General features: G+C 33.8%; 1 protein-coding gene across 8 annotated transcripts in view; it reads left to right on the forward strand.

Moving 5' to 3' along the window:
* Window positions 1-21,659, forward strand: part of LOC107877811 (protein NRT1/ PTR FAMILY 8.1) — a 33,076-nt gene extending 11,417 nt beyond the window's left edge. Inside the window, exons 2-7 of one of the 8 annotated variants that reach the window (XM_016724553.2) lie at window positions 15,245-15,299; window positions 15,714-15,841; window positions 18,178-18,289; window positions 19,032-19,249; window positions 19,403-19,956; window positions 20,583-21,659. In XM_016724553.2, the coding sequence (XP_016580039.2) occupies window positions 15,815-15,841; window positions 18,178-18,289; window positions 19,032-19,249; window positions 19,403-19,956; window positions 20,583-21,456 (1,785 nt within the window). In that variant the 5' untranslated portion in view covers window positions 15,245-15,299; window positions 15,714-15,814 and the 3' untranslated portion in view covers window positions 21,457-21,659. Of the gene's footprint in view, window positions 1-15,132; window positions 15,300-15,713; window positions 15,842-18,106; window positions 18,290-19,031; window positions 19,250-19,402; window positions 19,957-20,582 lie in introns of those variants that run through there. The other 7 variants (XM_047393488.1, XM_047393489.1, XM_047393490.1 and 4 more) reach the window with 7 other exon arrangements.
* The last annotated feature ends 1,741 nt before the right edge of the window (window positions 21,660-23,400 follow it).

The following is a 23,400-nucleotide window of genomic DNA, read 5'->3' on the forward strand; positions in this document are numbered from 1 at the left end:
CTTTTTGTTTTTTTCTTTTTCTCTCTCTTTAATCTCTAACTTCTATTTCTCTTTCTTCTTTTCTTTTCTTGTTTTTTTTTGTTACTTATTTTTATTATTTTTTATTCTATTTTATATTTTTGAAAAATATGACTAGTCGAGCACAAGTCATGCATGATAACGTAAATATCATAATTGTTTATTGTATTTGTAGTCACACCGTTATTTATGTTTTTATATTCATTGATACAACTGTATTTGTATTTATATTTGTATTTGTATTTGTATTTTAAAGTTCGCACTTCTTTTATATTATATAGTTCACATTTGTATTTTATAGTTCGCACTTGTATTTGTATTTGTTAGTTTGCACCATCATTTGTATTTTATATAATTCGCACTTGTATTTTAAAGAACTGTTTTATATTTGTAATTTATAATTGACTACATATTATATTGAATTATATTTAGATTATGGTTTTATTGCGTTTGTATATTTAAATTATATTTGGATTATACTTGTATTTGAATTCTATTTTCGTCGATACTTTTTTATTTTTAAAGAAATATTTTTATTGCATATTATATTTAGCCGTGACTATGTATAATTTATCATTTGTATTTATATACAAAAAAATAAATGCATTAATTGTATTTTCTTGATTCTAAAATATATAAATATGTAATGTATCATTTGATACAAATGTACCGTTTTGTATTTGTATATCAAAATTATCATTCATATTTGTAAATAAACAAATATCACTTGATAAAAATACAATTACAAACAAATGAAACAAATGATTTTACAAATACAAATACAACATGTATTTGTATATATTGTATTTGTATAAGAAATTAAATTGTATTTATTTGTATTAATAAATACAACTCGTACAAATAAATACAAATAAGTGTTTTGCGGAGAGATTTTAACTTTTTCCGAGTCGCCACTTAATTTTGAAAAGGAATTAAGAAATTTTTATAAGATACTTTAAACGATCCAAAACAGAAAAATCACTTAATTTCAAAGATTTTGAGTAAGCAGTTCCTATTAACGTTTTAGGAAGGTGTTAGACACCTAAAACGTCCGCTAACTTGTGATTATCCGAACCGTTTGAAAATATCTTTTGATTAACTTCTAAAAAAAGATTAATTTGTTGAAAATTAATTTTAGAAATATTTTGATGTTTATGCAAAACCAGTTTTTTAGCGACTTAACTAAGAATTTAACTAGGTTCGCAAAAATATAAATCAAACAAGCATAAAGAAGAGGGGGAAGGGGAGAAAGTAAAAGGATTTCGGCCCTTGGGCCCAAATCGGTAAATCATACCCTAATCTAAATATTGGGCTTTCGGCCCACAACCTGTCCCAAACTATTTGCTCGAACCTTTGGCTTGAGTTTTCCTTCACCTGTATTAAGTTTACAACTTTGGCTTCGAGGCCCGAATGAATAAATAAATAAGTAACTAAATAAGTAAAAATAAACAAAACAATAATAAATAAATGAGACTTTTTATGTCTCTTAGCTACTTTAATAATGGGTTTTGACCCATTTTCTCCTTTCGTCTTCTTGCCTCGGTATGCCTCATGACTGACTTTATGGATCCAAACTAACTTGAGAAGAACGGGCCTCAATGGCTCATTATAAAGGGCAAAAGGGAATGAGTCCATTCGGACTCCAACACGGATTCACATGCAAAAGTAGAAAGAAAGAGAATTAAAACATATATCCGAAATGCAAAAGAGAAGTAAAGAAATTAACACATATCTGAAATAAGGTAGAGGTAAGGATGCGAATGATTCGACTCGATAAGAAATTCGACATGGGCAAAATCCCATTAGGCTAGCATATAATTTGCAAGGATTAACAATCATATCACCACATAGAAAAAGAAAAAAAAGAAAGAGGGCAACACAGATCACTAAACTTACAAATACTCTTTGGAAAGGTAAATAAGTCAAAAGTCACATGAATTAAAGATAGCATTATGAAAGTTGCTGGGCTAAACTTTATACAATTTCAATCGCTCTTCTGTACCAACATAATTGTAAAATTTTCCTGAAAAAAAAAAGAAAGGGCTATTCCAGACTAACCAAAGAAATACATGAGCAAGCCAAGTTTGAGAGACAAATCGTATTATTGCTTTACTTTCAAACACAAAGAAACAATCCCTCTTGAAATCATGTTCATCTAGAATAAAAATTTAAGCCTTGATGTTAATTATCACAAGTTAATCAAAGGGATCTGGCATGGTTAAATCCTTCGCAGGCTATTCTATTTATCTACGAAAATTGCAGTTTGAGAGGCGGGATCAAAAAGAAAAAGAAAAATAAATAAATAAGTGGAGCTTGATTAATGTCTTTATTCCAGCTATGTCAGCAAACAAATGAACTTAAAAAATAAACACAAATCATAAATTGGGTATTTAGCATATACCAAGTTACGCTCTAATCCGCCAAAGTTCAACCCTTTTTTTCGAAAAGATTTAAGCATGAGACAAGATGCTACAAATTGTTTCTAGATATGCAAATAAGAACAAGCTAAAAAAGAAAGAATTTTTAGCCAATCAAATGCTTATCTCTTCTCGTGAATCATTTAAACCCATCTTGAATAGACTTAACGGAATATAACCATGAGACAAAAAACATTATCTTAATGGAAAGAAAAATGATTTTAGAACTAAATGAGACGTTCATACATCAATAATAACACACAGAAAGACAACAAACATTCAAATTTTATTCTTTTAGCAACCTCCCGCAATAAAATGCAGATGGGCCACCTAATACCTACCCTTAAGCACTGTTGAATCTCAAAAGCATATCAAGATTTTCCTCTTCTTTTCCTTTTTCTCCTTTTTAAGAACACATGGTGACATTGAGAATATGTAAAATTAGCAAAACTGCTTTCCATAGTCAAAGAATTGGAACTAACAAGTTACGTCAAAATAAGACTAAAATGAGGAAAACCAGACGAACAGAGCCATACGAACTAGAACAAGAACATCTACTTGGCATAAACAACACTTCACAGAAAGAAACCTATGGCTTTTATAACCTCTACAGCAAAAAATTCCAGCAACATTATTATTAAACTACGAAGCTACTAATACTAAGAACGAGATGAAGGGGAAAGTGACGATAAAATTAAAAGGGAAAAAGTATGTTTACCTCTTTCAGGGCAACAAAACGGAATATTGAGCTTCGTCAGAATGCCGCCACCACTGGAATCGGTCTTTTGATAATTCCAACCAGGCAACGATTTCAAAAAAATTTTACTAAAAAAAATAAAATTTTCACTGATTCTGCTCAAAATGGGTTTTCACCCCTTCAAGACTTGGTTCCCTTTTCTATATAATAGGGCTTTTATAGATGGGAATTGAGGAATTCTTTTGAAACTCCCACCTATGTGGGATAAGAAAAATCGAGGGGTAATTTTGATATTTTGAAAAGGGAATTTGAATTTTGAAATTGAGGATAGGGGATGAGCTGTAACATCGCATAAATGTTGAGTTGTTGTTACTGTTGTTGGGGTTGTTTGTACGGGGGGTGCTGATTGGAATCGGGTCAGGTAGGGGTTGGTCGGGTCGAATTCGGGTCGATTTAGGACTGTGGAAATCGGATTGCTGTTGTATGCATTATGTTTACGTTTCTGTTGAAAATGGTTGTTGCTTTGCTGATGTTGTTAAAACAGAAGGGGTAATTGGTACTGGGCCGGGTCGGGTTGAAGTATTTGGGCCGACTGGTTGGGTTTTAATTAGGTAGATTAGGTAATTTGAGGATTTGGCCAATTCATTTAAGTTTTGGCCAAATTGAAAATCAATTGGCCAATTACATCGCAAATCTAATAGATTGACTAAATTAAATCAAAATTCGAAATGAATTAATATCTCATTTAACCCCGAGCTTCTTGATTCGATAAAATCAAACACATATTTATCCAAATAAATTATTTTTGAGAGTAAATTATATTTAAATTAAACCTTTAATCATTTGAATTTATTTTCAAGATAAGCTTTGATTAAAATCTGATATTCCATAGCATCAATATTTAAGTAATCGAATTATATAATCTCGTATAATTGAACACGATAATATATAATCGCTACTTAAAATGACAAAATTACGTCCAAAATATTTTGAAATGTTTTATTCGGATGAAATAAATATTTGATTTTATTAAAAATCGGAGAAACTCAGGATTAATTTTTAGTCGTGGAGGAAAAAAATTAGGTGTCAATAACTGCCCCCTCCCTTTGGGTAGGGTGGATGCAAGTAATCCTGGGCAAAGGGAGGTTGACGTTCCTAATTTTTTGTCCGATCACTAATTTAAATTTGAAAGAGGTTGATTTTCGCACGAGTTTCATAGGGTTATAGCCAGACCTCGGTATCAGGTTTCCTACATATCTCAGGTTACATGAGAATTCAGGCCACTTGTAGTTCATAAAGCTTGATTTAAAGCACGATGTTCAAAAAATATACTGGCTATCTTATTTTTTTTTGAGTTTTTGATGAAATTGAAAAGCTAGGAAATAGAGGGAATTGGGAGGAGGTTGGAATGCAGTCGAGTTTTCTATATAGATCCCAACCTCCATATCCCCGAGGCTTAGGGAATCAGACTACTTGTAGTTTGACTCAAATAGTAGAAAAGACGGTCTTTTATTTTGGATGATCTTTGGCTCGGGATAGTGACGAGTTGATTGAGTTGTGGAGAAAAGGCTTGTAACCTCTTAACCATGAATGTGGGATCCTTCACATCCATATAGGCAAGAACTTACCTGGACATAATTTCCAAAACTCTGGGTGCACTATCACTCGAATTTGAGAGAAAGAGAAATTTACCCTCAGTATGAGTTTAGAAATATACCGCAGGTGAAGCTGAAACCAGAATATCCTGAAATACCCACATTTCTTCTAACAGAGGTGTGGTTGGATGGTGGTGGCGATCATCCTTTAGCTCGCGCCTAAAGTGTTTGACGTCCCTCTTTAGACTATGTCCCGTTTTGCTGCTAAGAAAGAGTTCCACGCTGTGCTGCATCCTTTCTAAAGTCGTCCATACCTGTGGTTTTGATTTAAGATTTTCACCCTCTCGGATTCTCTCAACAATGCTTCAAACAGAAAGTGTTAGTGCTAAATATGATTCACAAAAGAGGTATATATTTTTTACCATATCTCTACATGAGTTGTCACTTGAAAAACGAAGTCATTCCTTTTCTATACCTGTTTGGAAGGAAATAACTTGAAACAATGGAAACAACAACCTTTTTGGTTGTTGCATAATTAACTCATTTGTTGGTTGAATATGTTTTCAAAGTGGGGTGTCTCTCTTGGACACCGACGACACTTTATGCAGAACGATCCTTGCAACCGTGTAATCTTGTGTTAATGTAGCAACCCTTTTGAGTCACCTATAATGCTAGTTGTATGTGGCATGATAATTCTTTGAATATGATCTCAGGTAAGTCTTGCGCATCTTTTGTACCGTTACGACTTATAGATTTTCTTGAGTTGTCAATTTTTGGATAATCTTGCACATTATTTGATGTTGGATACGAGGCGACTTACAAATATCCTTTGAATTGCTAGATTTTAGGTAATCCTGCATATTATCTGACCTTGGATAAGAGATGACTTATAGATATTCCTCCAATCGTTAGCTCTCCGGTATTCTTGCACATCATCCGACCTTGGATACAATATGACTTACAGATATGTCTCAAATTGCTAGTCTTTGGGTAGTCCTACACATAGTCGATCTTGGATATGACGCGGCTTATAGGGAAACCTTAGACATTGTCAATTTGATAATCTTATATATTTTGCGGTAAGGATTTAGTTTCGACTTATGGATAACTTTCAAACTATCAATTTTTGGGTGACCTTGCACACTATCCGGTTAGGATGTCGTTGCATCTTACGGATGACCTATGAGCTGTTAATTCATAAATAATCTTGCACACTATCCTATTTCAAATAATATGACTTATAAATGACCCTCAAATTATCAATTTCTAGGAAATCTCATATATCACCCGTCTTTGGATAGCGACTTAAAAGCGTTCCTTCAAATCGTGTGCTCTTGATGCATTTAGATACCGATTCATAAAATGATAAGATATCCTCGACACTAGTGTATGCTATCACGCGTGTCAACAGATATTAGATGCTAATGATATCCTTGACGCCAGCGTATGCTATCTAGCGTGTCAACAGATATTGAATACTGATGATATCCTCGATGCCAGTGTATGCTATCTCACGTGTCAATAGATATTGAATACTGATGATATCCTTGATGCCAGCATATGCTATCTCACGTGTCAACAGATATTAGATGATGATGATATCCTTGACGCCAGCGTATGCTATCTCACGTGTCAACAGATATTGAATGCTGATGATATCTTCGATGCCAACGTATGCTATCTCATGTGTCAACAGATATTAGATGCTGATGATATCCTCGATGCTAACATATGCTATCTCACCTGTCAACAGATATTAGATGCCGATGATATCCTCAACGCCAGCGTATGCTATTTCGCATATCAACAGATATTAAATATTAATGATATCCTCGACGCCAACGTATGTTATCTGGCATATCAATAGATATTAAAATACTGATGATATTCTCGACGCCAGTGTTTATGTCTCGAGTGTCAACAGATATTAAATGGCCCTTCTCGGTAATGACATGAATGACCCTCTTTGCAATGATATGAATGGCCCTCTCGACAATGGCATGAATGACCCTCTTGGCAATGTTATGAAATGACCCTCTTGGTAATGACATGAAATGACCCTCTCGGTAATGGCATAAAATGACCCTCTCAACAATGGCATGAAATGACCCTCTTGGCAATGATATGAAATGACCCTCTTGGCAATGGCATGAAATGATCCTCTCGATAATGATATGAAATGGCCCTCTCGTTAATGATATGAAATGGCCTTCTCGGAGATGATATGAATATCCTTCTTGGCAGTGATATGCAATGGTTTTTTCGGTGATTTGAAAACAGTTTCACCTGAGTTCATTTGTCTGCGTCTTGCTTTCTACATGTACCTGTACTCAAGGTACACAATTAGTAGACACAACGTCGCTCTCACTGGCGATAAAAGTCAAGCTTTATGATAGTTTAATGACAAATACTGAGCATCATAATTTGAATGGCTTATTCTGCCATCAATCTTCTCTTTTTGAAGAAATAGCAAATCCACCGGATGCAAGTAAATGGGGAAAAACCCTTGTTTGGGGATTACTCAAATACTGTTGCTTCGCTTCAAGGCAAATTTTAAGGGTGACTCTCTGCTCTTCCTTCTATTGAGTGATCCTTTGATTATTATATTTATCGTGTCAACTCCCTTGAATGTACCTGTGCTCAAGGTAAATATTTAGTAGACACAAAGTCGCTTTTGCTAGCCACTATTTTTTTTAGAAAAAATCTAAATGCAATATTCATAAAGAAGATAAGATGCCTTTGTTTGTCCTTCATGATCTCAAGAAATGAGATAGACAATTTAAAAGGTCCTCGATAAATGGGTATTAAATCTATTTTTGGGGCTACCAAAAAATACCGTTCTTAAGCATTATATGCTATGGTATGACTCCCAACTTGCTTGGGGATTTTTTGAAAGAGACCCTCATTTTTGTGTATTGATCCCTGCATCCACAGAAAAATGATTAGTTTGAGTGAAACTACTCCGTGTTGACCCTCTTCGCTCCTCGGTTTGTTCCTTGCCATCTTACCGGTACTCCGTCATGTTGGCACCTCCACCCCAGCTCCTTGCTCCAATAAATGTCTAGGCAATCACTGGTAAAAGATTTGTATGAATTTTTTAAAGTAGTCTTAATTTTAAAAAATAGTTTCGAAAGTTTCTGTAAAAGCTTTAGAAAATCTCTGGTAGTCATGTCATGTACTAGCTCAACAAATGTCTCCCTCTTGGTTTTGAGTATATCCTACGGAGGATTTCCAAAACTTTTCATTATTGTTTGGAAAGTTCTTCAAACAGTTCTGTTATAGCCAGAGATTGAGTCTACCTAGACTTTGTCGCAGCTGGTGACTTCAAAAGTTTGCCTTTGACCTCTGGTGCCGAAAAATTTGAAATATATTCCAGTGTTTGGTGAAAATTTTGAGGCCTTCCTCGAAATTTCTGCCCCAGTTTAAAGTTGTCTGAGATGATATCAGCTAGAGAGGATCTGAAGTCTTTATTGGTCTTCGTTTTCTTTGTTGGATGATGATCTTCCTCTTGTGAATTTTTGAGATAATTCTGCCCCAGTTTCCATTTCCTGGGCTATATGACAGAGCCGTTGGGGTGCCTACGTATCCCGTTGAAGCAGGAATCAGGTCAAACGTAGTTCAGGACTACGCTAGGAATATTTATAAAATTTTAATGGATTGACCGAAGCCGACATAGGCCGCCTACGTATCTCATTCTTGAGAATTCAGGTCATCACGTAGTTCATACATAAAAAGAAGGGATAAATTATCCTAAGGGAGTTGACCGAAGCCGACATAGGTCACCTACATATCCCTTTCTTGGGAATTCAGGTCAAACGTAGTACGTACATAAACTCATCTTCAGGGTTAAATGGCCCTAGATACTCTTATCTATCCTACTAAAAATACACACTCTACGGATGACATGACGCTTTCATTACGTTTGTCTTGATAGAACAAAGGATTAAATGTCCAATTCCTTTAGTCATCGCTCGGTTTTCTCTAGATCAAGATTCTTTGATTCTAGAACTCTTTGACTCTTCTGTTGACTGTTCTAGGGCTATCATTATCTTGCTTTTTGACATGACATGACAATGGTAGGTTTTGAGTTGTTGTTATGCAACGGACGATGAGTCATGAGAGGAGTAGAGGTCCAATTCAACAATGTTTCCTTCAATTAATCTTCCATGATCCCTGTTGTCTTGGAAAATTCTTCCCTCATATTTTCCTTATTCCATCCTCGAGACCATTGCTTATAGGTTTGAAAAATAATTGGTAGAGTCCAGTTTTACTACTAGTCATTTTTCTTTTCCTGTAACAAAGCAATAGTCAAGAAGAGGGATCTCTTATTCACTTTGATCTAGCGAAGTAGGGTCATTTTGTGCCAACACAGATTAGTTTCTATTACCTGAAGAGTAAAAACAACTCAAATGCTGATGTATTAGATTCCGTTAGTAATAAGCAAAGCAAGATAATAAGGTAGGAAATAAACACATAGAGTGGTTTCTCATCTCATGCGAATTGATCCATGAAGTAATGAGGACTTGAAAATTTCAATGAACACGATTTTGCTTAATGATATGGATATGTGGAATACATCAGGAAGGCTCAACTTTTTTTTTTTTCGATCTTATCTCTTCTTTCAAAAAAGCGGAGGACAAAAGAGTTTTCAAAGATAGAGGCCCAGCCGAAAGGCTGCCTACGTATCTCACAGAGGAGAAATCAGGCCCTACGTAGTTCAAAACTATAATGGCATTTTCTGATTCTAAAGTCAATTTTCCTAAAATGGTAGCGATCATTTTAGAAGTTTTAAGAATGTCTAAGAACTTTTTTGAGAAACTTGGGAGACTTGGAGTACGTTTGGTTGGACTTTTGTATAGTGGGGTATATTTTTGCCTGGAGATATTCTATGGAAAATGAGATTAGATTAATTCGCTTTTGATTCAAATCATTCATAACATGTATAAGCACATAAACAGTTATATTACAAAAGCATATTGTAATAAACGTGCATCCTAATTGGGTGACCCTTTTGAGCCAAGGGTTTAGGCCTAATGAATTTTGAAGAAAATATACGCCTTTTTAAAGCCAATCCATTATCCCCAAAAAACCTTCATAGGTATACATAAATGACATAGATGTCTACAAAAGCTGCACAAAAAGGATACAATCTTTAGGGAAAGGGAAAATAACATGAGAAAAAGAATAATGTCCCACGCAGGGGATAGGAAATACGAGTTCCTAAATGCTCTTCTATCGGCCTTCGCCCTCTTAGCTTTGTCCACTCCTCGTTATCGACGACATCTGTTAATTATCAAACGATTGTTGTATAACTATGCCATAGATGTCATGCAACTATCCAAATCGATCAATTTCTTGCTTGGCTTGTTTTACTTCCTTTATCAATCGGTGTACGATTGAGGCATCCTTATACGAAAGTAAGCAAAACAAGCCTTCTCTCAACCCCCAAAGGATAATGGACTGGATTAAACAAATATATAATTCTTTAACACATAGATATGATTCGTCTGTAATTGACTCGAGGTCAATAGACACAGGGCAAGTTTTCTAGTGGGCCCAATACCCCCTCTGGTATTGGGTCATCCTAGGCTCGTGCCTAAACTAGGATTTTGGTTTCGCTCTATCCTAGGTGTCTAGAGTGGGTTGGAACCAGGTTCGTAAGCGGATGACTTGAGTTTGGAAATACGAATAGCCATCAGATGACTCACGTGCTAATAAACCGTTGTATTTCCAACACATTATTTGGAATTGAACAACAGGAGCCGGGACATCCACGAAACCCCAAAATAGTTTATAAATAAATGCAGAAATATGCTATGAGATACAATAATTAAATACCATAAAATCGAAACATATTAACACATAAATAGTTAATCAAAAGATGAAATCAAATATTTGGTTAGAACCTAAATAAAAAGTCCCCAGCAGAGTCACCATTTCTGTTTTGCAGAGAAATTTTTACTTTTTCAGAGTCACCACTTAATTTTGAAAAGGAATTAAGAAAACTTTATAAGATACTTTAAATGATCCAAAATAGAAAAATCGCTTAAGTTTTAAAGATTCTGAGTAAGCGGTTCCTATTAACGTTTTAGGAAGGTGTTAGGCACCTAAAACGTCCGCTAACTTGCGGTTATCCGGATTGTTTGAAAATATCTTTTGATTAACTTCTAAACAAAGATTAATTTTTTGAAAAGTGATTTTAGGAATATTTTGATGTTTATGCAAAACCAATTTTTTAGCGATTATCTAAGAATTTAACTAGGTTCGCAAAAATATAAACCAAACAAGCATAAAGAAGAGGGGAAGGGGAGAAAGTAAAAGGATTTTGGCCCTTGGGCCCAAATTGGTAAATCATATCCTAATCTAAATATTGGGCTTTCGGCCCACAACCTGTCCTATACTATTTTCCTCGAACCTTTGGCTCGAGTTTTTCTTTATCTGTATTTAGTTTACAACTTTGGCTTTGAGGCCCGAATGACTAAATAAATAACTAACTAAATGAGTAAAAATAAACAAAGCAATAATAAACAAATGAGACTTTTTAGGTCTCTTAACTACTTCAATAATGGGTTTTAACCCATTTTCTCCTTTTGTCTTCTTGCCTCGGCACGCCTCATGACTGACTTTATGGATCCAAACTAACTCGAGAAAAATGGGCCTCAATGGCTCATTATAAAGGGCAAAGGGGAAAGAGTCCATTCGGACTCCAACACGGATTCACATGCAAAAGAGGAAAGAAAGAGAATTAAAACATATATCCGAAATGCAAAAGAAAAGTAAAGAAATTAACACATATCTGAAATAAGGTAGAGGTAAGGATGCGAATGGTTCGACTCGATAAGAAATTCGACATGGGAAAAATCCCATTAGGCTAGCATATAATTTGCAAGGATTAAGCAATCATATCACCACACAGAAAAAGAAAAAAAAAAGAGGGCAACACAGATCACTAAACTTACAAACACTCTTCGGAAAGGTAAATAGGTCAAAAGTCATATGAATTAAAGATAACATTGAGAAAGTTGCTGGGCTATACTTTATACAATTTCAATCGCTCTTTTGTACCAACATAATTGCAAACTTTTCCCGAAAAAAAAAGAAGAAAGGGCTATTCCATACTAACCAAAGAAATACATGAGCAAGCCAAGTTTGAGAGATAAATCGTATTACTGCTTTACTTTGATTCACAAAAAAACACCCCCTCTTGAAATCATGTTCATCTAGAAAAAAAATTTAAGCCTTGATGTTAATTATCACAAGATAATCAAAGGGATCCAGTATGGTTAAATCCTTCGCAGGCTATTCTATTTATCTACAAAAATTGCAGTTTGAGAGATGGGATTAAAAAGAAAAAGAAAAATAAATAAATAAGTGGAGCTTGATTAATGTCTTTATTCCAGCTATGTCAACAAATAAATGAACTTAAAAAATAAACAAAAACCATAAATTGGGTATTCAGTATATACCAAGTTATGCTCTAATCCGCCAAAGCTTAATCTTTTTTTTTTTTCGAAAAGATTTAAGCATGAGACAAGATGCGACAAATTGTTTCTCGATATGCAAATAAGAAAAAGCTAGAAAAGAAAGAAGTTTTCGCCAATCAAATGCTTCTCTCTTCTCGTGAATCATTTAAACCCATCTTGAATAGACTTAACAGAATGTAACCATAAGACAAAAACATTATCTTAATGGAAAGAAAAATGATTTTAGAACCAAATGAGATGTTCATACATCAAGAATAACACACAGGAAGACAACAAACATTCAAATTTTATTCTTTTATCAACCTCCCGCAATAAAAAACAGACGGACCACCTAATACCTACCCTTAAGCACTGTTGAATCTCAAAAGCATATCAAGATTTTCCTCTTTTTTTCCTTTTTCCCTTTTTACGAACACATGGTGACATTGAGAATATGTGAAATTAGCAAAACTGATTTCCATAGCCAAAGATTTAGAACTAACAAGTTACGTCAAAATAAGACTAAAACGAGGAAAACCAGACGAACAGAGCCATAAGAACTAGAACAAGAACATCTACTTGGCATAAACAACACTTCATGAAAAGAAACCTATGGCTTTCATAGCCTCTACAGCAAATAATCCCAGCAACATTATTATTAAACTACAAAGCTACTAATACTAAGAACGAGATGAAGAGGAAAGTGACGATAAAATTAAAAGGGGAAAAATATGTTTACCTCTTTCGGGGCAGCAAAACGGAACCTTGAGCTTCGTCGGAATGCCGCCACCACTGGAATCGATCTTTCGAGAATTCCAACCAAGCAACAATTTCTACAAAATTTTACTAAAAAAAATAAAATTTTCACTGATTCTGCTCAAAATGGGTTTTCACCCCTTCAAGACTTGGTTCCCTTTTCTCTATAGTTGGGCTTTTTTAGAAGGGAAATGAGGGATTCTTTTGAAACAACCACCGATGTGGGATAAGAAAAATCGAGGGGTAATTGGTATTTTGAAAGGGGAATTCGAATTTTGAAATTGAGGATAGGGGATAAGCTGTAACATCGCATGAATTCTGAGTTGTTGTTATTGTTGTTGGGGTTGTTTGTAAGGAGGGTGCTGACTGGAAACGGGTCGGGTAGACGTTGATCGGGTCGAATTCGGGTCGATTTAGGACTGTGGAAATCGGATTGCTGTTGTATGCATTGTTTTTACATTTCTGTTAAAAATGATTGTTGGTTTGCTGATGTTGTTGAAAGAGAAGAGGTAATTGGTACTGGGCCGGGTCGGGTCGGGTTAAAGTGTTTGGGCCAGCTGGTTGGGTTTTAATTAGGTAGATTAGGTAATTTGAGGATTTGGCCAATTCATTTAAGTTTTGGCCAAATTGAAAATCAATTGGCCAATTACATCGCAATTGCGGCCAATTTGATTTCAATTATGGCCAAATCTAATAGATTGACTAAATTAAATCAAAATTCGAAATGAATTAATATTTCATTTAACCCCGAGCTTCTTGATTCGATTAAATCAAATACATATTTATCCAAATCAATTATTTTTAAGACTAAATTATATTTAAATTAAACCTTTAATCATTTGAATTTATTTTCAAGATAAGCCTTGATTAAAATCTGATATTCCATAGCATCAATATTTAAGTAATCGAATTATATAATCTTTTATAATTGAACACGATAATATATAATCGCTACTTAGAATGACAAAATTACGTCCAAAATATTTTGAAAAGTTTTATTCGAATGAAATAAATATTTTAATTTTATTAAAAATTGGAGAAACTCAGGATTAAATTTAGTCGTGGAGGGCAAAACTTAGGTGTCAACAATAAGTATTCATAGAAAGAAAATCAATCGTTCCTTTTCAATAATTAAAAAATACAAATGATAGCTTGCACTTGTATTTGCATGTTATAGTTTGTATTTGTATTTTATAGTTCGCACTTGTATTTATATGTTATAGTTTGCATTTATATTTGTATTTTATAATTTGTAATTGTATTTATGTTTGCTAGTTCGCACAAATGAAAAGGAGCAAAAATGAAATGGAAAAAAAATGGAGAAAAAATAAGAGAAAAAGAAGGAGAAATAATACTAAAAAAGAAGAAGGAGAGTAATAGAAAATAGAGAAAAAATACAAAAAAAAAAAAGAAAAAAAATGAGGAGAAAAAATGAAAAGGAAAAAAAGAAAATAGAAAAAAAAAAGAGAAAACAACAAAAAAAAAAGAAAAAGAAAAAATGAAGAAAAAAATCTGAACAAGAAAAAAAAAGAATAATAGAAAATAGAAAAAGAGAGAAAATACATGAGAGAGACTATGAATTGTAATTAGGAATAATTAATAGGCAAGAGGAGGCTATGAATTATAATTAATTGAAACTTAAGCTAAATAGGATAATTAGGAGTCTATATTTGTTAAAATATGTAGTTTTGGTTTGAACCACCCGGTGTCCGGTACCCGCTTTTTAGGGGTCCGACTATATCCGGATTCGCCCCGCGTCAGGCCCCATTTGAAAGGAGAGCTCCCAACAGAGTGTTTATCCATACCCAGGGTCGAACCCTTGACCTTTGGTTGGGTTAAGATGACATGTGTTGACGCGTGAAGAAGACACTGTTAGATAGGGGTGGGGGTTGAGGTTGGGTTAGGAGTGTTTGGTTGGCTGGGATGGGCTTAAGATGACATGTGTTGACGGGTGAAGAAGACACAGTTAATGTGAAATGTGATTTCTTGCACATGTATTTTCTATTTCCATCAAGAAAAATCAGTTTTTTCATTTTGAAAAATTTATTTTTCTAAAAAATATATTTTTTAAATTCTAATTACCCGAACCCCTGATATGAAATTCAGCGACTTTCATCATTAAAGGACAGGAATTACTCAAAATATATTTAAGGGCCATTTTCATTATTTTCTCTATACTCCTATATAAAGTTTTAAAAAAAAAAAAGGACAGAGAGAACAAATTTAGAGTCAACTATAACAAAGCATATAACTTTGTGTGTCTGTCACTGAGTTCACAATTTGTATTTCTAATTCCAGGAACAACATTTTCTCCTACTAAGAATTTCTCTTACAACAACAAAGGTACTTTGAGGTTTGTTTCTTTTTCCTTCTCTGTTAGTAGCATTCATGTGATCTAAGCTTAGCTTCTTTTGGTCGGCTCATATTAGTATGTGCTTTATTACAAGTAATTATTTTCTATGGTGCTTAGACTTTTTAAAATATTAATTGGTGTATGTCGAACTCTTCAAAAATAGATTATTTTAAAGGATCGATATGAGTAATGTAATATTTTTAAAGAGTTTGAATAACATGATTGTTCTCTCATTTCTTTAGTCTTTTAAGTGTGCGTTTTTATTAAACCGCGGTAATGTTATGTCCTCAGTGTGGTAGAAAAAAAGAATTGAAAAGATAGAAAAGTATAGATAATTTGGATTAGCGGAAAAAAGAATTGAAAAGATAAAGAAGTATGGATAATTTGGATAATTTACATTTCTCGTATGAACAGACTAGGTACATGTTGAAGGGGCTCCCACTCGAATTTAAAGTTCACCAACTTTAATAGTTGACGAACACCTAATTTTCAGAAAGCAAGACAATAATAATTCAATGAAAGAGAGAGAAAGCAAAAGAAAAGTAAGTTCTTTGTTGGTCTTTTTCATCAATTCAATAAGTGTGTTTTAACATTTATTTTTCCAATGAAACCAATGAGCACACATCTGCATTCATTTTACTTGGTGTCCATTTTAAATACTTTTTTTTTGGGTACATTTTTAGTTATCTATTTTATATTTTGAGATTCGAATAACACTTATTCAATATATAAAATTAATAAATAATTTATTTATTATTATCTACTTTATTTTTAATATTAAATATGATTCATTACATAATACATTTTTTAAAGTATTAAATTTATTATTCAAAGAGTAATATGGTAAAATTATTCCTATCATTTAGTGCTTCTTAATTTCATCCAATAAGAAAAAGAACAAGTAAGGATGAACGGAGGAAATAGTCATTTTATTTATTTGTTTAATTTATAAAAATCAGGAAAAGTTTATTATTTTCTTTCTATACTCTCTCACTAGATAAAATGCTAGTCAAATTAAATTGACAAAGTTTAATTAATAAAATTAATTTAATAAAATAAAATTTTAAGAAATATTCTTTTTAAGGAGGTGCCAAATCAATATGTGTGAAGTAAAGATAAATGACTTAGTATTTAAATTTATTGTCCTCCTCTGTTCTATCGAAATTTTTGTTCCATTTTGGAGATTTATTTGTTTGTTTAGTCTACTTCCTTTTTTGTTCGATTATACTAGTACTAATACTACTAAAACATACTTTCTTTCTTCATTTTTATTTGTTACTAATTTTTAAATTATATTTCTATTTTATTTATTATTTTTGATCATGAAAACACAATTTCTTTTTATATTATATCCTTAACATTTATTATTTTTTCTTCAAATTAATATCAATACACGATAATAACATCATTTAATAGGAATATTATGATAAAATAGTTATGTATTAATTATTTTTTGTGCCAAATTAAAATATAATAAATAAAAATGAGCGAAGGAAATACTACTCCAATAGAGATTTAGGAGTCATAATGAAAGTGCTAGATGATTACTTTTACTTCCTCACTTTTAGTTTATGTGTCTTAATTTGATTGGACACAAATTTTTTAAAAAATTAATGAAAATATTGTATGATCCTAAACGAGTAAATGAGATCTCTTCTCTTCTTACAATTTGAATAGACCCAAAATATCTTTTCAAACTTTTTATGCATAAAGATAAACATCTCTGGTAAAAATGTCATAAAACTAAAAAGAATCATAAAGAGCTACAAAATTATTCCTCAGACCCGTTTTACTTATCGTCCTTACGAAAAATAAATTATTCAAAATAGTTGTAATTTCAAAAAATCAAGATATAATTAACTTCTTTGTACTAATTTCCACATTTAGGCTTTACCCTTAATAAATATGGAGAGATATTAATAAAGTGAAAAAAGAGTAATATTAAGTTGCGATAAAAAATAAATAAGGATAATTTAGTTAAATTATTCTCTTAGTTAATACTTCCTTTCTCCATTTCTTTATATGTGCTTCTTTTGGATTGTGATTTAATTTCTAAATAAATGTATGTGTAAGCCTTCAAGGATGCTTTGATCGTACTATAATATTTAATTAGGGATAAATTAATAAAATTACCTTCATCTGAAAATGAGTTGTTTATTAAGGGTGTACCAAGCAAAAGGAGCATTTATTTTTAAAAAGTTAGTAGTTTATTAAAGGCTCCGTAAGAGGCATGAAAAAATTTATAAGAAAAACATGAAAAGTAAAATGGAAGAGGTATACATGTAATATACCAAAATATCAAAAGATTACTAAATATCAAAAGTGCTATTTTTCTTGAAACTAATTAACTAAAAGGATCTAAATAACCTGAAATGGAGGAAGAAATGAGACAAATACTCAAATAAAACAAATTGGTTGTAGAATTTATAGGGAGATTTGACTGCTTTTATTTAATTTAATTTTTTGAAACTTTTTGCTATTGTTTGATTGATAGCATAAGAGAAGGGAGTAAAACAATGAGCCACTAATTTTCCAACAAACTAATATAACGTTTCTAAATATGTATCTAGCCTTTTTATTCGGTGATATACATCTAACCTTTTTATGCTTCCGGGTACAGTTAACCTAACATGTTAGCCACTCTATTACAATAAGTTGAATCGAATTTTGCCATTTTTTTTCAGCATTACCTCGACGTAACATGAGCAGTGTCTTTTGGTTTATGTGAATGAACCTTAGGAATAACATTGTTTTAAACTTCTCCATCTTTTGGCTCCCTCTGATCAATTGAGTTATAAGGTTTTCAGGTTCAGATAATTATTGGAACGATAAAAACCGGATCACGAAAGCATTGTGTTTTTTCCTTAATCTTTGTTAGGCCATGGCAGAAGAAGAAGATATCTATACTAAGGATGGAACTGTCGATTATCGGAATAAGCCTGCAAATAAGAAGAAAACAGGAACTTGGAAGGCTTGCCCTTATATACTTGGTGATAATATTAATTCCTTGTCTTTATCATCATATTCTCGGGTTTCTGGGGGTCCTATCAAATGTAGTTCCATGCCATAGTCTTTTACTTTCATAAGCTACGTGGCGTAAGTCTGCTAGGAGAAAAAAAATTTCATTTCTTAAATGCATCTTCCAAGATTAGCAGATCATGTCTGTACCCTTTATTTGTCAAAAAGTTTGCACATTGGTTCGTCTTCCCCCATATATGTTGAATACTGGCCTTGGTAACTCCAAGCAAATATTTACTAACATATAACATATAACATCCTCAAGTCTTTAATAAGCTTGACAGTGAGTCTGGTTCTTTACGACTCAATTGCCTTGCTAATTTCACCTCTTGTTTGATACTCCATAATTCTGTAACAAGGCTCAAGCAGGCTTCATCTTAATGGAGCGTCCCGTCAGTCACTTTCCTTGGTCATCTCTGAAATACATCCAAAAGCAACATCGCCAATTTGATTCTTGAGATTCCCATTTGTATTCAATTTAGTTTTTCCTACACTAGAGGTAGGGGTTGATTTCTCAGATGGCTACTCAAATAACAGTTATTATATCAGAAAATCACTTTTTTTCTTGATTCTAATTTTTTCTCAACAAAGAATATGACTTTCTGAGATGATAACTATTAGTTGAGCGACAATCTAAGAAATAAACTCCCAGACTAGACCATGCAATTAGTTTAGCTTGATATTATTGGTATTAAATTGTTGTCATTTTGACAGGGAATGAATGCTGTGAAAGATTGGCATATTATGGGATGAGCACCAATCTTGTGGTTTATTTTAAGACTCAACTTGATCAACACAGTGCTACGGCGGCTAAAAATCAAGCGAATTGGTCAGGGACATGCTATGTCATGCCTTTGATTGGAGCATTTCTCGCCGACTCTTATCTTGGAAGATACTGGACAATTGCCATATTCTCAATTATCTATGTTTGTGTGAGTTTTATTAATTTGTTGTTTGGCCTTTGTTGGTTGTACGAGCTACTAGCAACAGATTAGAAACGAAGTTCGTAGCTAAGTCTATTTTTTTTTTTTTTGGTAATGTTTGCTGGTAGTGATGTTAACTGATTTTTCTTATTATGCAATTAGGGGATGGCATTATTGACAATCTCAGCATCAGTACCAGGGCTTAGGCCAACTTGTTATGAAAAAGATAAATGTCATGCGACCGATGGTCAGACAGCAGTGTTCTTCGTTGCTCTCTACTTAGTAGCACTTGGAACCGGAGGGATCAAACCGTGTGTGTCATCCTATGGTGCGGACCAGTTTGATGATGCTGATCCTATTGAGAGGAACTACAAGAATTCCTTCTTTAATTGGTTTTACTTCTCCATCAATATCGGGGCTCTCGTTGCTTCTTCCTTGATAGTCTGGATACAACAGGACATTGGCTGGGGCTGGGGATTTGGTGTTCCTGCTGTCGCTATGGCATTTGCTGTTATATCGTTCTTTGGAGGATCTCATCTCTATCGATACCAAAAGCCTGGAGGCAGCCCTTTGACGCGTATTTGCCAGGTTGTTGTGGCTTCTTTTAGAAAATACGATATTTCATTGCCTGCCGAAAAATCTCTGTTATATGAGACTACAGCAGCTGAATCCGCCATCAAAGGGAGTCGCAAACTGGCTCATACAAACGAGTTGAGGTATGTTCGCTAGTCAACGATGAATTCTTCTAAAGTTTGCCCACGACATAGAGATTAACATGAGTTCAAAAAACCTTTTGTTTTTCTCATTTTCTTTATGGTTTTCATATTGAATAAGACTTGAGAGTTTTTAAGCTTTTTATCATCTTGGCATCGAGCTATTTTTTCACAGGACCTCCCGACACTATCATCAATACAGTATTTTCCCAATTGACACGTCTGATAGAATCAATCTTGGACTTATTAGATTCCTTAGCAATTCATTCGAGGATTGGTCGTTGGGGATCTCAAGAAAGCCCTTTTTATGAAATTTTTGAGATGTCAGCCAGGGTGCAAATGGTTTGACCTGTTTCCTCTAGACGATGAAACTTATCCTCTATTGTCTCAGTAGCCAGCCTTGACCCCTGTTATTTTGATGTCATATCTAATATTCAGAATTTGCCATGACTTGAAAAGAGCTCATGTTCTTCTATTTCATGATTGACACGCGATACACCAAATTATCCTAAATCACCACTTTTGCGAATTAAAAATGACTCGTATCAGTGTAATATCTGGTTAAAAATTAATTTTACTAGAATTTACGAGATCTCTGTCACTCAAAATATGCTTTGTTACATTTACAGATTCTTCGACAAAGCTGCTGTGAGAACAGAGTCGGATGAGAACAGAGGTTCTACAAACAATTGGAAGCTTTGCACAGTGACACAAGTTGAGGAGCTCAAGTCTGTTATCAAGTTGCTACCTATTTGGGCTACTGGGATTATCTTCAGCACAGTTTATAACCAAATGAGCAATATGTTTGTGTTGCAAGCCATGTATATGGATACACATTTAGGCAAATTCAAAATCCCCGAGGCTTCGCTTTCTGTTTTTGACACCATCGCAGTGATTCTCTGGGTTCCTGTCTACGATAGAATGCTTATCCCATTCGTTCGAAAGTTCACAGGTCACAAGAATGGATTGTCTCAACTCCAACGTATGGGTACGGGCCTAGTTATATCAGTTTTTGCGATGGTATCTGCTGCAGTCGTAGAGGTAGTTAGGCTCGGGATAGTAAAAAGGCACAATTACTATGACACCACAAATGACATCCCAATGTCTGTATTTTGGCAAATTCCTCAGTACATGATAATTGGTTGTGCTGAAGTTTTCACATTTATTGGTCAGTTGGAGTTTTTCTATGATCAAGCGCCTGATTCAATGCGGAGTTTGTGTGCTGCTCTATCTCTGACAACCACCGCGCTTGGGAGTTATGTGAGCTCATTGTTGGTAACCATTGTCACAGATTTGAGCACGAAGAATGGAAAGGCGGGATGGATAGCAGACAATCCAAACTATGGAAAGCTTCATTATTTCTTCTTGCTATTGTCCGTTTTAAGCGTGTTGAACTTCTTCATTTTCCTTGTTGTTGCAAAGAGGTACAAGTATAAGAAGGCGATCAACAAGGACGATCTTGTTCCAATGGTGGTTGATGATGACGACAAGCTCGCTTTGTGATTTCTGAAATAAATTTGATTAGCCTGGTGTTAATTCGAATATTTTAAACTTAAAAAAGTGTACCTATTAGACGCTTTTCATTCACATGACATGGAGCTTGTGGTACATCTAAAACAATGTGTAAAGATCTAGTGGTAGCTACAAACCTGTTCGTTTATAATTCGACGTATTCTAATAGTCTTAGCTGATGGCTATATTGTTCTCTTTGATTGCAATATGTGGTAACTAGGACGGAGCTAGAATATAAGCTACGGGTTCGGCGAACCTAACTACATTGGTCAAAATTTATTTTTGTCTTACGAAATTCATTAAACATGTGCAAATTATCAGCTTCCAATTCAATAACTTTAGATGAATATTATAGAAAAATTGCTGATGAAGATTAAATATATCATGCATTCGTCTATTTGTTCGTTTACTTATATAATAAACGATTTATTGTATATAATTTTAGCTTATGTATCGAAGATTAAATCATCTATGTTTTTTAATTGTAAAGTTTATGTTCACAAAGTAAGATAGAAATTGGACAAACTATTAATATTATTATAGCACAAGATTAAATATAATTTATCCTGATTATGAAAATGGTACATAATTCCGACTTCTTGTGTTAGTACATTTTTAGATGTTTTGAACATGACCGATCGAGTTGACATAGACGTTTGAGGCTGATTTAGAAAAACATGTTCTATTGACTATTAAATGTGCTTATTCTATTACTATTGAATGTACTTATACTCTCAATTTTAATATAATTATTATGAGTTGTATATGTTAATTATCATTTTTGATTTATTAGAAGGTAAGATCCTTACGTGACAAAAAGAGATGCAAAGAAAACCCAAAAAAAAAAAATCAAAAAATTCTCTCTCTAAAATTTTCTCTCTCCTCAGCGGTTTTTAGTTCCCGTCAATCATTTTGGTTTTGATTGTTATGGCTTTGTTGCCGCTGGAAGAGCCTCTCCGACCACTGTACAATTCCCGCTGAGGCATCATGCTTGTATACGTTCCCCTCATAAGGCTTTACCCACACATTTACCCCACATTTCTTAGCATTTGCAGAATAACTATGGGTTAGCAAATCGAATTTCTGAGGAATAGTTGCGTTGGGCTTAGGTTATAATTTCTCAAGCTCAATCGGAGTTGCATGGTAATCTGGGTAGTGTTAGCAAAATTCAAAGATGTTGTGGCTTCAATTTGAACCAAACTTTGAGCAAACTATGGAGAATTCTAAGGTTCAAGAGCGGTTGGAGACGGTTATCAACGATGGTGTCTAGGCAGTTCTAAGGTTGGTGCAGGGGAGTTAATTATTGCAACCTATTCTGGTGGTAAGCCTCTTATCCCATGCGTTAACACTTCCAATTCGAAGAATGGAATGTTAGGAGTTTCAGATGTTACTAAAAATGATCATAGTAAGGATCTTTAGGGAAATATGGAGAGTAATATGGGGGGTTAATCTTCCTAATTCTCACCCCTATGTTCCTATTTGTACTCCCATGGTAATGTCTTACAATTTTGGTGCTCCTCTGTTAAGTCCTTAGTTTTAACGATTGACAAACTGTATGTTGGGACTTGTTTCTCGAGATTATGTGATGAAAAACTGCTACTGATTATGGAATAGGTTGGGCTCACCTGTCACTATCACAGTCAACCGTCACAGCTGGAAGAAAGTACAAGGGTTGGTGAAAAAGTTGTTGCTAACTTTTTGTCTCAATCAATGAGATCCCTCCTAGGTTTTCTTGTGTCATACATATATATTGATCGTCTTCTTCAACAAAAAAACCAAGATTCCATATTTTTACAACTAAATATCTATCGAAGCTCACTCACTTTGCAACAGGGAACTAATAGCTCATCAAGTTGTATTTTCTTTTATTGTTGTATATGAATCTTTGTGTTTTGGTCTTAAATACTGCCTACTTTAGCTAGCTTGATTATTAGT

The sequence above is a fragment of the Capsicum annuum genome, chromosome 7, assembly GCF_002878395.1.
Source record: "Capsicum annuum cultivar UCD-10X-F1 chromosome 7, UCD10Xv1.1, whole genome shotgun sequence".
Taxonomy (NCBI): Eukaryota; Viridiplantae; Streptophyta; class Magnoliopsida; order Solanales; family Solanaceae; genus Capsicum; species Capsicum annuum.